The sequence below is a fragment of the Phasianus colchicus genome, chromosome 5, assembly GCF_987193195.1.
Source record: "Phasianus colchicus chromosome 5, bPhaCol1.hap1.1, whole genome shotgun sequence".
Taxonomy (NCBI): domain Eukaryota; kingdom Metazoa; phylum Chordata; class Aves; order Galliformes; family Phasianidae; genus Phasianus; species Phasianus colchicus.
In genome coordinates, this window is record NC_143440.1 from 15763397 (window position 1) to 15778029 (window position 14633).

The following is a 14633-nucleotide window of genomic DNA, read 5'->3' on the forward strand; positions in this document are numbered from 1 at the left end:
GTGAGGTTATATTCAGTAGCTTGGGGCAACGTGAAATCAAATCAGTCCGGTTAATAGACAGACACCAAATATTTGATGTAAATTAAAAAAAAACAACAACAAAGACACAAAGACGTTCTAAGTGCAACCATTTGTTAAGTGAAACATTAAAATGGATTTAGTTGCTTAAAATATATTATTAGATCTAAGCAATAATAAAAGAGTTAACTCCTTACCTATCCGATGGGTACAGAAAAGTGTTAAAAGGAAAGCCCATTCTCGTAACCATATCCTCCTACCAAACTCCATCTTGAGTGGAGTCTGGCAGAAGGGTGCCAGTGTAAGGTTGGTCAGGAAGAATAGTAGAATAGTTCACCTGTGCTCCCTCAGGCTTATATAGCAGGTGGCTTTGGCTTCAGTCCCAGATTGATTCAGATAATCCAGAAAGGTGGGGTTTGGGGGATTTTAGCAAATGAATAGGTAAACAGAGGATGCTTTTCCTTCCTCTGCAACTGGCCAATGGTATTTGCATTTTGGGAGGAGTATATGCATATACGTACATATATTTTGTTAAAGTTCAGCCTAATAAAGAAATATAACATAACTGCAAATAAAACACGAGACCTCCTTCACAAAAGAAAAGGTCCTAGAACAAATAGAATTTGATGTTGCCTTACAGTTATGCATATGGCATAGAAGTAACTATTATAAGTTTTTCAATACTGTAAATGATGCCAGGCTGCTCCTTGGCGAAAGAAAACATAAAACCAACAGATTGCTGATTTCTGAAATTGGAGGAGATATGGAGTATATTTCAAATGGGGGGACACAGTACTATGAAGTCACTCTGTGCCCATTCAGGGCAGCAAATCTTGCAAAAAGAACAGACTAATAACTTTGAAGGGTCCTGCATTTTCACAGTGTCATACCGAGTGTATGCCATGAAAACCTCTGACACTGACAAGCGTTAGGCACCCATTTAAGGAACATTAATTAAATCAGCTTTCCCTGGACTATACTCTGTTAGAGATGGGTTCAGACCTTGACCTCTACTTCTGAGTTTGCTGCAGAGTCTGATTTTGCCTTCTCACAGAAAACACCAGTAACTTCACACAGTCAGATAGCCTTACCACAGCTTTGTAGGAGAGAAATGTTCAACAGATAAAGGCCTGCAACCACGTTCATTACCATTCCCGTGTAATTCCATTCCTACCTATGGGAAAATGAGCCCCTACACATTAGGGAAACAGACAATAAATCAGGCCTATTAGGCCCACCAGTTAATGTTTAACACTTTTTTTTCCCACCCAAATATTGACTTTTTGCTGTTCTATGGTGTTATCATTTCAAAAGTGTGAATGAACGTATACTTCAATAAACAGTCCAGCTATTTTGTGTCCCCTTCTTTTTTAGCTTGACATCAAAGATAGGTAGGATAAGTTGCTCTGGGCAGATTTCTCAATCTGTCTTTTCAAGGTCAACAGACCTTATCTTAACATGGTTAAATATGAACAAAAAGTTTAAGTTCTTTTAAACCGCTGTTTGGCAAAAAATAGTGCACAGCCCAGCACTTGGTGTACAGATAACATTTGCCCTCAGTTCATCTTCAGCCTACTGATGCAAGAACATGGGTAGCTGATGGAACAAAAAATCTTCATCATGAGAGAGCTGCTGCACAGCAAAGAATTTAGCAAGAGGCATCTGGGAGATGAATTGCGGTGGCTGAACCACAGGAGAAATAAGCAGCTAGAATAAAATTCATGCATGCTAGGATGTCTAGAAATTGCAGAAAGGACTTGCATAGTATGGGGTAGTACTGTTCTCTGTGCCTGGTCAGACTGAGTTCAGCAGTCTTTACTGATTTTTTCACTTCTGCTGAAGCAGAGGAGAAAGAAAAATTTGGGAAGGTGTCCTAATTGCAAAACATGAACATAGCTGGATGCTTAATTCCTGTGGGTTCTTATGAAAATCCTGGCCTACAATTATAAATTCAAAAGAGTCCTAAAAGAATAGGGGACTACAATCTCATACTCCATTTAGGATCTTACTGAACTGAATTGTGTCAATTTTCTGAACCCCTATTTCCATTTATGTTTAGAACTAAGTATATTGTATCCTTACTCACTATTATAAAATAAACCCCAAAATGTATCTTTATGGCGTATTATCTGGACTTTTGGATTGAAATCAGTGGTAGCTTACTATGGCAAGCTTAGGGTACTTATGTCAACATATTAGCCTGCTGCAGAATGGAACATGTTCCCTATCGAAATATCCAGGATGTTTAATGAAGTTACATCTTCATAATCAGTAGTAAGCTGCTTACACACCCTAGATTTATATCTTCATGCTTCAGCAGATGGGGAGAAAAGAAAAGACTGGACTTCCTGCCCATACAATGTTGTTTTATTTCGTGCCAGCACTCATAATGAAAGTAAATTCATCTGTACATACAGAAAGCAAATTATATCTTATTTACGTGACCAGTTAGATGTATTAAATAAATATTCAAATGTCTCACTTATTTAAACAGGCTACCCACCAAACTAGGCTTTCAGCAACTACTGTGCATATACCTGTGCATATGCAATGGGCTACACGTGATCCTCAGAGGTAGCAGAGCTTTTCTTCTGCCAAACTTGCTGTCTTATGCATAACTGAGATGTGGATCCTCTTCTTTTTAATTTCTGAAAGTCAATTACAAAAACTATTCCTGCAAAGCAGACTCTGTAACTGCCTCAAAGCAGAGATTTACAGGCATTAGTTAGAGCACTGACTCAGAGAAAAAAAATGAAAAGTGCAGTATTAATTAATGAATAGGATATTTTATTTAAAAACATGGAAGATGGTGGTTTTTAAAGAAAGGAATTTCTAAAAGTGACTTAGATCCTTGTTCTTCAGCAGATAACATTAAGAGTATTAAGTGGCATCAAAACCCAATGTAGTAGAAAAGATGGGGATCATCATGTCTCTCTAACATGATGACAAAAACATTTATAAATATAGGGCAGGCACTATATTCTGTGTTTCTTACACTTACAAAAATCAACTCAAAGTAAAATGGAATAAAATACAGTAAAATCAGAGTTGGAACACATACCCATTTTCATATTTATTTTGCAATGACGTGGCCCAATAAAAGTTAAAGACAGAAAAACTAACTTTCAAAGAAACAGCAAACGTTGTGCATTTTACCCACATATTAAAGACCTCACAGTGAAGGAGCAAGGCCTTGATTCCTTTCTTAGTTGCACTGACCTCTGCCTGAGAGGAAAAACAGAGTATCGGGTTCTTCTCATATTACTTCAAAACATTTGGAAAGAGTTTCTTGCTTCCCACCGGGTATAACAGAGCAAGAGACTACTAGTAAAGGGAGGAGTTTTCTGAGGGCAGAATTAGTGCTTTTGCTACTCATGTGAGGAAGGTGAGGTGGGTATCTGTACCTAGGATGACTTCCTATGTGTGCTGGTGGAGTCAAGGTCAGATTTGTCTTTTGCCCTGTCTCCTTCGCTAGAGTTGCTGCTAAGCAGAGTGTTAATATCAAATTATTTCTACTTCTAAGATAGTTTTTAGTTTTCAGTCATTATACCTCTTTGTGACTAGAAGGTGACTCTTGTCAACCTTGAATATGCAACCTCACTAAGAATTTATAAGGGCACACTGTATAGCTGCACTGAGATTTGTCCTAGTTGTATCTGTAGGTGTTCTTCAAAGATGTTACTCAGCTATTTTACTGAATGGTTATGATTGCTACTGCTGAGACTGAAATTTCTGATCTACAAGGAGTAGTGACATTCAAATGGCATTCCAGTGTTCAGTTTATCCAACAACACAGGCTCTTTCTCTATCTCAAGGAGTAGGTGCAATTAAAATAAGAAAACAAGTGTAAAAGAAACTTGGGTCACTTGATGAAGTAGCTTATGAAATTTTGAAAGTTATCAGACTATATGATCTGATTGATTGCTGGAAGAATCTTATCTGTACATAGACTTGATATTATTACAAAAAACAGAAAGATTCAAGTTTAGGTATTTATTGGTCAAATGGGCAGTTTCTCCAAGTGGCTCCTGTAGATTAAAGAAACAGCAGTTGGAGGACTTCAGTATCCCAGTGTGTTGAAAAGAACTTACGCAGGCAGGGAGGAGCAAACACACTTCTCCAGCTGTGTAAGGGGAAAGAAACCCCAGAAGCAAGTTTATAAAGTGTTTTAATAACTTAAGCAGCTGTCTTTACTGTTAATGTACACCAGGAATCCATTAAAGGGACACCGTTTTCCTGGTGCCTGGCACAAAAACAAAGCACTTTTGTTTGCAGGAGGAAATGTTCATGGAGGTGTCAAAAGCATTTTTATTTTTTTTCTTTCCTGTATTTTTGTCCATTTTTCTGTTTATAATGCTGTGAAAAACCCCAAACCTTATCCTCACATCTCAGTCCCAAATACCATGGAAATTAAATATAGGATAGTTCTATAAAATTGGAATAGATGAGTTTGTTCATAGGTTAATGGAGATGAATGTCCTGCTCATGGTTTTCTCACCTTTCTCTCACTTAACATTTTTTTCTTTCAATAATCTATAAGTGACTCACCAGGGTTTTGCTAAACAGCCCTCCCAAGGAATTCATGCTAACTATCCACCTTTCTTTCAATACCCTGTTAACTTGCTAATTTTCCCCTTCTGAAAAGATGTACTGCTACTGTGGAAGACTATGGTGGACACACTCTGGTCATGGGCTCCTTTACCTTGTTCTTGGAATAGATTATGTAGTTTGTTGCCTGCTTAGTATAACATGTCACGTCACCTGAGAAACGTGAAAGGTTCTTCCATGAGAAGAGAGTGTTAAACTCTTAAAATGAATGGCAGATGAGCAGTGTATTGTAAATGGTCATGACCATTTTTTAGTTTGTTACAATAGCTTTAGAAATGATTACACAAAATACTACAAAAATTGGAAGAAAATCTCTGACTGTGGAGATTGGATATTCTAAATGGAAAATCAGTGAGAGAACAATAGTAAAGGTTAGAAGAAATGAAGTAACTTAGTTCATTTGTTAGTGACAATAGTTATAGTTCCTTAATTACATAATGATAAATTAGGCACACAGCTGTGCTGCCTTCACTTTTTTTGCTTGTGTTTTAAAGGATTTGGAAAAGGAGCACATAACTTGTACCTTGAACTGACAGGCAAGGGAGAGCTGAGCTGTCACTCTGCTTACCTTAACCAAAGGGAATAAAAGATTTATGAAAAAGAAATGAAACTTGTACCCTGGCTCCTGCACATATGAAATTGAACTAATGATGTTACTCATTCACATTGTGGTTTCTAAGTGCAACAGCTCTTCTTAAGTACACAGCTTGCTTGACGTCTGAGCAGCCAGTCTACACCCCAGGTGAGCTCAATGCCTTCTTACTCACTACCCTGGGTTTTAATGTTGAGAGTCATCAGCTGGACTAACTGAATCAATTTTTTCTTACCTAATCCTCATGCTTCAAAAAATATGGATAAAATGTTAATAGCTTTGCTGACAGAAAAGTGCTGTGCCTTCTATCTCAGTATTTTTGATAGTTGGCTGCTATTTTTTTAAGGTGGGTAAATGCATGCATGTATTTAGTGAACAATTTTTTATCAGGTTGAAAGTTGCCAGGTTCTTCGTGCCCTTAATTCAGTTGAAAGCATAACTTTTCTATTGTACAGACTATCTGAAAACTCTGCTGGTAGATTTTCCCCATCAGTATTTGCTTGTGATGTACTTGGTTCTCACAGTATTATTCATAGCCCTCAGTTGGTCTGTCTGTCTGGATTGTTCTTTTACTTTCTTCTTCTGCATAGTGCTGAGGATGCCTTACTGGACAACAACATCACTGATGGTTTGTTACCTATTCAGCATTCATTTTCCTATATGTTACTGAGCTTTTGCCTTGTCTGTGTACCTTTTCTTCATTTCATAAAATGTTTATTCCATGGGATACTAATAACTCAGACAGGAGAAGAGAGGGCTCCACGGAGACCATACAGTGACCTTCCAGTACCTTAAGAAGGCTTACAGGAAAGCTGGAGAGGGACTTTTTACAAGTGCAGGTAGCATCAGGACAAGGGGAAACAGTTTTAAACTCCAAGAGGATAGATAAGGGCTAGATATTAGGTAGAAATTCTTTGCTATGAGGGTGGAGAGACACTGGAACAGGTTGCCCAGAAAGGTCGTGGATGCTCCCTCCCTGGAGGCATTCAAGGCCGGGCTGGATGGGGCTTTGAGCAACCTGGTCTAGAGAGAGGTATCTCTGCCTCTCTCTAGCATGGGGTTGGAACAAGATGGTCTTAAATGTCCCTTTCAATCCGAACCATTCTATGATACTATAACTCACATGAGCCAAATCTGATCTTCCGAATCACTGATGGTGACTTAGATAAAGTTTATTTCTGTTTCTCTTTACAAGCTTCAGCATAATTATTTCTCATGCCCCAGTATTGCACATAGCCCTTCTTTTTCACATTTTTTTTTTTTCCAAAGCACTCTCCGGTTTCCATTTACAACTCCTGTCTATTTCAGAATCTGTCATTTAATACATTTTGGTGTATTTTTCCTTCTATTGTGAGGCTTTCTCAGTGCTGCCTGAGACATTTCAGCATCTGCTTCACAAAAAACTGTTCAGATATGAGCGTGCTCATCAGTGCTGTGCATAGCTCAACACTTGGCAGACCAAATTTATGCTGATATTGATAGGTAACTCTAACTTCAGTTTGTAGACTCTATGCAAGAACCAGGCTATAAATCTGACTCCTTTCTACAGTGCTGACTAAGTTTAGAAGCTCTGCTGAACTTCTGCATAAGAAGTTAAGCTTATCATCCCTTGTCTCCTTGTCTGCAGTATTCTTCTGATTGATGGAAGTTACCTGGTATCCATCCTAAACAGACAAACAGCAATTCAGCAATTCTGCTTTTAGTTTACGACTCTTCTGCTCCCTGTTTCCTTCTCTACTGCTCATACATAGTAGAAGACCAACTTACAAGCTACGAAAAGTCTTATACAGACTAACTCCTGGAAGTGCCTGATTTGCAGATAAAAGCATAACATAGATAGTTTTGTTGTGAGATCTTCTGGTCTGCAAGTGTGCACTGCCTGCTCATGTCCAGTTTTTCATCCACCACTTTTTCCTACACACTTCAGCTGCATTCTCCACAGCTGCCTTCACTCCTGTGCCTGTTAGCTGCAGACAGCATACAACCTCCTCACCAACTCTAAGCTGTTTGTATTCATCCCTTGTCCTACCAAATAGCCTTCCGAAACTTCCTTTCCAACTCAACACTTACTACTAGCAGCACTGCTATTAGTATGCCAGAATTCACTACCTATTACAGCATAAATCCCTCCATACAGAAGTATCTCATGCTTTCTGACCTTTCATAGAAAAAAGATCCTTGGATGTAAATTCTTCCTAGAAGTCTCTTGTCCCCGCAAGCACTGTTTCTGGTTGCAGAAACCTGTCCTGTCCTTCAGAAAGGGGAATGTGGAGAGGAGTATAATATGGGGATAAGAGAACAGGAAATACTGGGAAAGGAATTGGAGAAGCAGAAATACTGTTGTGTTCCATAAAGATACATATTCCAACTCTGATTACAACAGTTCCCAGCTGCAGCTTACTGTAGCTTGAGGAACTACTCAAAACCCGTTAACTCTATTTTTTTTCATACCAGTGATAAGTAAATATGTAAAGTAGCTTATTAATAGCATCACACATAAAAGTCCTTGAAATTTCCCATCAAACTGAAAAAAGGAGGATATCTGTATTTTTGTCATGTGTTTCTTAGGGCATCCCTTACCAATGTCATCCTATCATGATGTAGCTCATTGCACATGCTGAGCTAATTAATTATTAATCAATATATTCAAATTGTTGTATTTAAATCAATACATCCAGTGCTTAAGATCAAGACGAATGCTTTAAGCAACCTGCACAACTCTCCCAATCCATCTTTGATGGGATAGGTAAAGCGTTTGAACTGCATTTGAAACCACTTGCAACTCATCTGACATTCTTAGCAAGCAAAAGCTGGACACTCCTGCCTGCATCTGAGTATGAAGAATGCAATTCACAGTAAGAATCTTGATGTTGAAATATATGCAATCAGAAAATACATTAAAATATACTAGCTCTTGTATTCAGTTTGAACATAATCATATCAACGTTGAGGGAATCTTTTGGGTCTCTTGAAAATGTACTGTTAAGTTAACACCAGACACACCTTAATTGAGAAGACTATGGTGGTCTCAACCACAGTGCATGCAGTATAAATACACTGGATAATCCAGTGGGTTCTTCCACTTCGTGCTATTTTGCTCTGAACAGAAGCAACATCCTGCACACAAGAAGACAAGTACAAGGGGCTTTAGGAAAGAGTTTCTAGTTCAACCACTCATGAAAGAATTGAACGAGCTCATTCTGTACGTCAGAGACATTAGCTTCCCCCAGGAAGACATTTTGTTCTGGAATTATTTGCTAGAATATCTGTGGATCAAAACCATGTAAACTTCTGAATGGAGCAGAATATTTGGTATGTTATATTTCAAAACCAAAGAGAGTGTCAGGAATCCTTCATGGCTGTTCTTTTGGGCGTATCTGCTAATCAGTCACTAATTTAACTAATATTTGCTTGCAAAGACAAAAGAATGTAAGAACATTTATACATGTAATTCAGTCAGTTTTGAACTAAAATTTATCTTAAAAATCATTTTCCTCAGACCTTTTTTCATTCAACTGTCTCTGAGTACTTATGTACTCAGTGGAAAAGCTGTTCCTGCGGGCTGAGGCAGGAACATGTTCTAAATTGATTTAGCAAAGAATACCTTGGGAAAAGTATCTTTGGGTATCTTTTCTGTGGTTCAGAGATCCAGATAATTAAAGTGATGACAAAGATCTGTACAAATTAGTACCTTTCTTAAATTATGATAGTTTGCTAAATCGTAAGAATTTGCATTTGTATTTACTGTGATTGATCTTATGTATCCTCTACTCGTCACAGTTTGGTAAGAATTGGAACTATACAGAACATTACTCATGCCTCACATGAAGAAACTTTCATGGGAGCTCACACAAATTTTATTAATTCTTTAATTATGTATACTTTGCTAATGATCATATTCTTTTACAGACTGGCATACTAAATAGTCAAAACGCTTCCTATCCTAAGTCCTATGCCAACTCCTTGAACCTGAATGACTGCATATCTACTGATATGAACTCCTGAACTATTAGTTATACATTAGCTAGAGCGTAACTGACCAGTTTTGATCTGTTCCTGTATCCTTCATATGAAAGATTTACTGTCAGATGTGATTAAAACATTCTTCCAGGCTAAGACCATCTTTTCAATTGCTACAATTTTGTCAACCTTTCAATCATTTAGTTGACATTTTACAGACTTATGATCTACTTGCATCAAATATTTTTGGAACAGGAAGATGAAAATACTGCAGTCAAAATGATCCAGTTGTTCACAATGAGTCGAGAGAACAAATTGCTTGATTTGCCAAGGTGTTGCTGCATATGGGAATTTGGGAAGATCTTGATTCTGTTTAAAAAGGATATCTTGACAACTACATTTGCAAAGCAAAGAACTACCTCAGTAGAATTTATCAGAATTCAAGTTGTTCATGTAACTTCTGTTGCCATTCCAGGGTACAATTTTTTCAGCTCAAGGAGATCTTAATATTTCTATTGTGTGGTAAAGCATTTACTGAATGCCAAATCAAACTCTTAACCTTTCTATAATTATGTAGAAAAGTAAACTGGATACTACGAAACCTTCCCGATAAATACCTAAGACCATCTTTATTTGGTTTGCTAATATGTTGGGCCTTTTTTTATTCTTCCCAGAACTAATGTAAGGACCACAGCTAAGTGGTTGCTGGTTTTACTCATCGCGAGAACTACTTTCACCCTCTTCATTTACCATAAGAATAACCACAGTAGATGAGAGGAAATGTTCATGCAACCCAATACCAAATTCGTGGCAGTGGCCAACAATGGATGTCAAGGAAAGAAGTGAGCAAGCACAAGGTGATTGATTCTGGTGAATGCCCCCCTATACTTCAAAACCGTGTGAATGAGGGCATCCCAATGTGATGACTTTGGGTTGACCATCTGTATGGTTTTGCTTTTGTTGTTTGTTTGCTTGCTTTGTTACTACTTATAACTTAAAAGGGGATATAGATCATAGTTACAGTCAATATGAAAACTACGAAGATTCAAAATCTGAGTTAGAAGACCTTGAAGACTGACCATTTTCATTCTCTTCAGGACATTTTGTAGTAGATAACTGTAGCCAGCAGATGAGCTTCATCTTCATAGTTCCTAACCTATTTGCCTTTTGCTGCCGCTGCCATCAGCACTGGGCTGTAAGAGTGATCACTTCTTATAGAAGACAATGGGATATGAAGGCTGGAAGCACTGATAGGAAGAGAGGGGAGAGGAAATAGGACCAGAGGAAACATAAAGGCAGAATGCCTAGGAAGAATGAGTGAGGAGACAATGTAGAAAGTTGCTAGAGATAAATGGGTATGTACATGTAAGTGAGAAAGATGAGAATGACTGTGGGGAAGTGGGGAAAAAATGAATGGGATAATACAGCTGTTTGTACCTCTGAATAAATTAAACACAACTAAAGATACTGACTGGCCTTTGTAACAGAAAGAGTTAAACACCTTGGTATTCTGTGCTGTTCTGGGCAAGCCATGGAAAGGACGTCATGCTATTGAATTTTATTTGTTTTGGAGGTGGTGTGCGGACATCCTTGTATCTCAGCATCTCCTTTAAATGACATTGCTTTCTGGAGTTTAAGAAAAGTTTCTATCTTTAGCCAGCTCTAATCTCCCAGCTGTTTGACAACCACTGTATGAATACTGGGACCAGTATCCTAAAACTAGCAGAGCAATTGTTGCTCTGATACAGAAATAACTAGCAAAATCTCAGTTTCGGGTATTTGGCTGTTTTCTTTAAGCTTCATAAATAGCATATGTAACCTTAGATGCCTATTACTGTTTTTCCTCTCCTCTCTTCCGTGTCTTTATTTTATCTCCAAGAATTCTCAAGTTTTGTGTTTGGACAGCACAGCAGAGCATAATTGTATGCCATTCTACTACAAGTACCACTGTGGCTTAGTAAATACCTAGATAAATACTAATAGGACAAAGAAGAGAGATGTAAGCAAAATAAAACTCTAATGCAGTCTGGCAAAGCATGTATGGCAGCGTTTCAAAGAACTGACACAGAGCATAGTGCCTAGCACAGGAAAATCCTGATCTGTGTGAGTAGAATTCTTAGCTGTTAGGGTAACACTAATGCCAAAGCAAGCGCTTAGTTTATTCTGAAATGCATATGTTCCCACACTATGTTTTTGAATAAGCATGTGGAATGGAATTGGGTATTAAGTGTAATCAGACATTACGACACAAGTAATCCCAGTTCAACAGAGCTATTGGTGAGTTTAGAGTTTAATAAAATCTCAAAAAGTTTGCTGAGCTGGCAACCAAGAATCAATAATCCATGCCCTCCAAAAGTGGATGTTCTTAATGAAACTGAATTGGAAACTAGAAAAAGGCATCACCCAGTGAAGGGCGGGAAAAAAGGAAAAAACGGAGGGAGGGAGAAAAGAGTAGACTCATCCTTACTTTGCTACTGATTCGCTTTTATTCAAAGTATTACAAGATTTTTACAAAAATATTTCAACCAAAACTTCTAGTTTTTGTACTGTATTCCCATACCCTTCAAACAGCTACCAAACTGAATGCCTTGACTGCTCATATTGAGATCGTTCCATTACAGAGTACATTTTTGATGAAGATTTACTTTAGCTACTAGTGATTGTTTTACAAGGCTCTGATCTGTCAGCACGTGCATTGTGCTCAGGCTGAGTCAAGACCACACCTCAAGGACATTTTTAGGCATAAGGCTGAAGGTAACACAAGTCATCCACAATGGCAGCCTCTGTCTAACTGTTTGCTCGGTATGGATTCAGTTTGTGTGACGCCTGATATATATCTAAGCTTTTGTCAAAATGAATAGATCTATTAACAGGGCTAAAATGACGATGTCTCTCAACCTTTGCAGAACTCAAGGACAAAGCAGCTTTTCCAGTTAGAAAGAGCACTATGTCTGCTAATTGCAGCCAATGATGTCACAAGTAAATGTAGACATGGAGGATCCTGAAGAAATAGAACATCAAACAAGTTTCAGTGAAACAAGCAACTACCATACAGTGTTAGTATCAGAGGGAGCAATCCTTTCTGCTAGAAACAATCCCACAAGAGACAGGAGGATTGCCAGAAAGCATTTACAAATAAAATGCTGACTGCACATTTACAATTTGTCTACCTGGTTGTTGCATATGTGTGTTACATGCAATGCAATGATGTGTAAATGTATGCTCTATTGGGAATTTAAAAATACCACTGCACCAGTACAGCTAGTGAGAATGACTCCAACAAGTTCCCCTTAACATTTATTAGTATATCTATTTTGCAGTAACAGTACAAATAGCTTAGAGTGGCATAGAAGAAGCAAAACTTCATTTATTTATAACAACAAAATATTGCAAGACTTTTCAAGTGTCAATGATACAAGCATTTGTGCACTGAAAAGTTTGCCTAGATTTTTCTAATTTGAACCGTCTAGACTTATAACACATTATTTCCACTTACAAATATAATGTTATGCTACCTACGACCTTAAAAGATCACACAGACTTCAGAGAACTAAGAGTAGCTCCAGGGTGATTATTGAAAGTAGGAAAGAAACTGGTTGATTTAGAAACAACAAATGCACTCTTTCCTTGTAGATCCTTTCCCACATTCACATCCTTGTGCACTAAACACAGACAGTATTCTTAAAGTGAGAGTTGACATGTATAGCTCAAAGCAGACTGCCCAACATAGCTGAAATATCTGAGTCACATCCCAGATTACAAACAAATTTTTAGAGAAAGGAGCAAAATAATCTGTAGCATCACATAAAAGACTCCTTTTGCTATTGGATTATGAAGAATTTTAACTTTGACAAGATACATCTACTATGTAACTGCTGATTAGATATATAAATCAAATGCACAGCTATGAAACTTCCTGTGTGGATGTGAAAGCAAGCTAGATATCTTTATAGGGGACCAAAAACATGGCTTCAGCTTCTTCAGAAAAGTGAAAGCATATGGTTTTATTTTAAAATATATTTTTAAAGATAATATGCCTAAAATATCTATTTAGAAACCTTACGAGAACATAGGCATGTCATTAAAAATAATGAAACAGTGAGTTGCCAGATCATGTAACACAGAGAATGCAATATAATCACCTGTTGAAACATGCATTAAGCTGAATGATATAATGGATATTAAGAATAAAATGAAGAACAGATAATAGGAAAATCGTAGCCTCAAGAAACATAAGAAAGAATAGAATTGTTGTTTTACTAAGATGCCAAATGTTCTGCTGACTCCTTGCAAGGTATCCACTCATGGCCACCAATTTTGCGGTCAGAATGCCTGAGCACAAGACACAAGATTCTCAGCAGTGTTAGAACACAGCTCAGCATGCCTTATGGAGAGGAACATAGAGAGCAGTGAGGCTCTGAGCCTTCCCTGTACTGCCCTGAATTAGAGCAGAAATGGGCACCAGTCAGAGGCAAGGGGCACCTGTGAAGACAACACAGGTGTCTGTACAAGGTAACATTAATGCAGCTTCTCCACCAGTGCTTCTTTACCCATTGCATTTAACCTCCCCTGTAGGTCTGAGGTAGCAAGTAAACCTGTTACGGCGACTGAGTGCTACACCACGTTGTTGTGAGAAGGCTGTGCTCTTTTTTGTGATGTCCACTTGAATGAGGGGATGGGTTTCACCCCAAATTCCTGCCAAAAAAAAGGGGGGTTGGGGAGGAGGAACCAAGGAAAGAAAGGGACAATAAAAAAAGACCAAGGCTCAGCAGAAACAAGGCAGACACAACACACAAATCTCTCGGAAGAGGTTTCCCAACAAGGTAGGAGTACCTCTGCCAGCGCATACCTCTCTGCCTTTCTCCTGAGGAGAGGAACGATTGCTGCCGCCCCAGGAGCTGCAGGCACCGCGCATGCACGGCACGAGGCCCGGCCACAGCGCTGCCTGATGCCACCCGACCGTCCCAGAGACACGCGCTGAGGAACAGCGTGCCTGCCGGCTCACACCAAGGCGAGGGGGTGCTGCACAGTCGCTGGTAGGCATGGTGACACCATACCCGGGGACCAGGCCAGGCTCGATGCCCGTGAGGGAGCAGCAGAGTCTCTGGCAGACCCGCTCTCAGACACAGCGGCGCGATACCCCTTCCCGCCACTCGGCGGCACTGTGGCCGTAAAATGGCGGAGCGTGCGGTTGCGGGCGGGAAGGGTCATGTGCTGTATTTCTGAGTACTTGTTTGAGGACCCTACTGGAGCTCAGCGGATTTCGGGATAGGCCCTGGGAACGAGACAGTCTGCGGTTGCCGGCAGCTGTGGTTGTGTTTAGCGTGCACAAAGCTCTCTGGAGGTAGTGGATGTGGTTGTTCTCTCTCCTCCCTCTTAAATTTCTGTTATGGGCAAATGTGGCACGTTCCAATAAATTTGTTTCATCCCTTCTTGTTTCCTCCTAACCCTGCAA

General features: G+C 39.0%; 1 protein-coding gene across 1 annotated transcript in view; it reads right to left on the reverse strand.

Moving 5' to 3' along the window:
- LOC116243037 (uncharacterized) overlaps positions 1 to 14385 on the reverse strand; it is a gene marked incomplete at its 5' end in the record, with an annotated part of 51512 nt that extends 37127 nt beyond the window's left edge. Inside the window, one exon of the mRNA XM_090141995.1 lies at positions 14028 to 14385. Coding sequence (XP_089998121.1) covers positions 14028 to 14385 — 358 coding nt within the window. The remainder of the gene's footprint in view (positions 1 to 14027) is intronic.
- Positions 14386 to 14633: the final 248 nt, after the last annotated feature.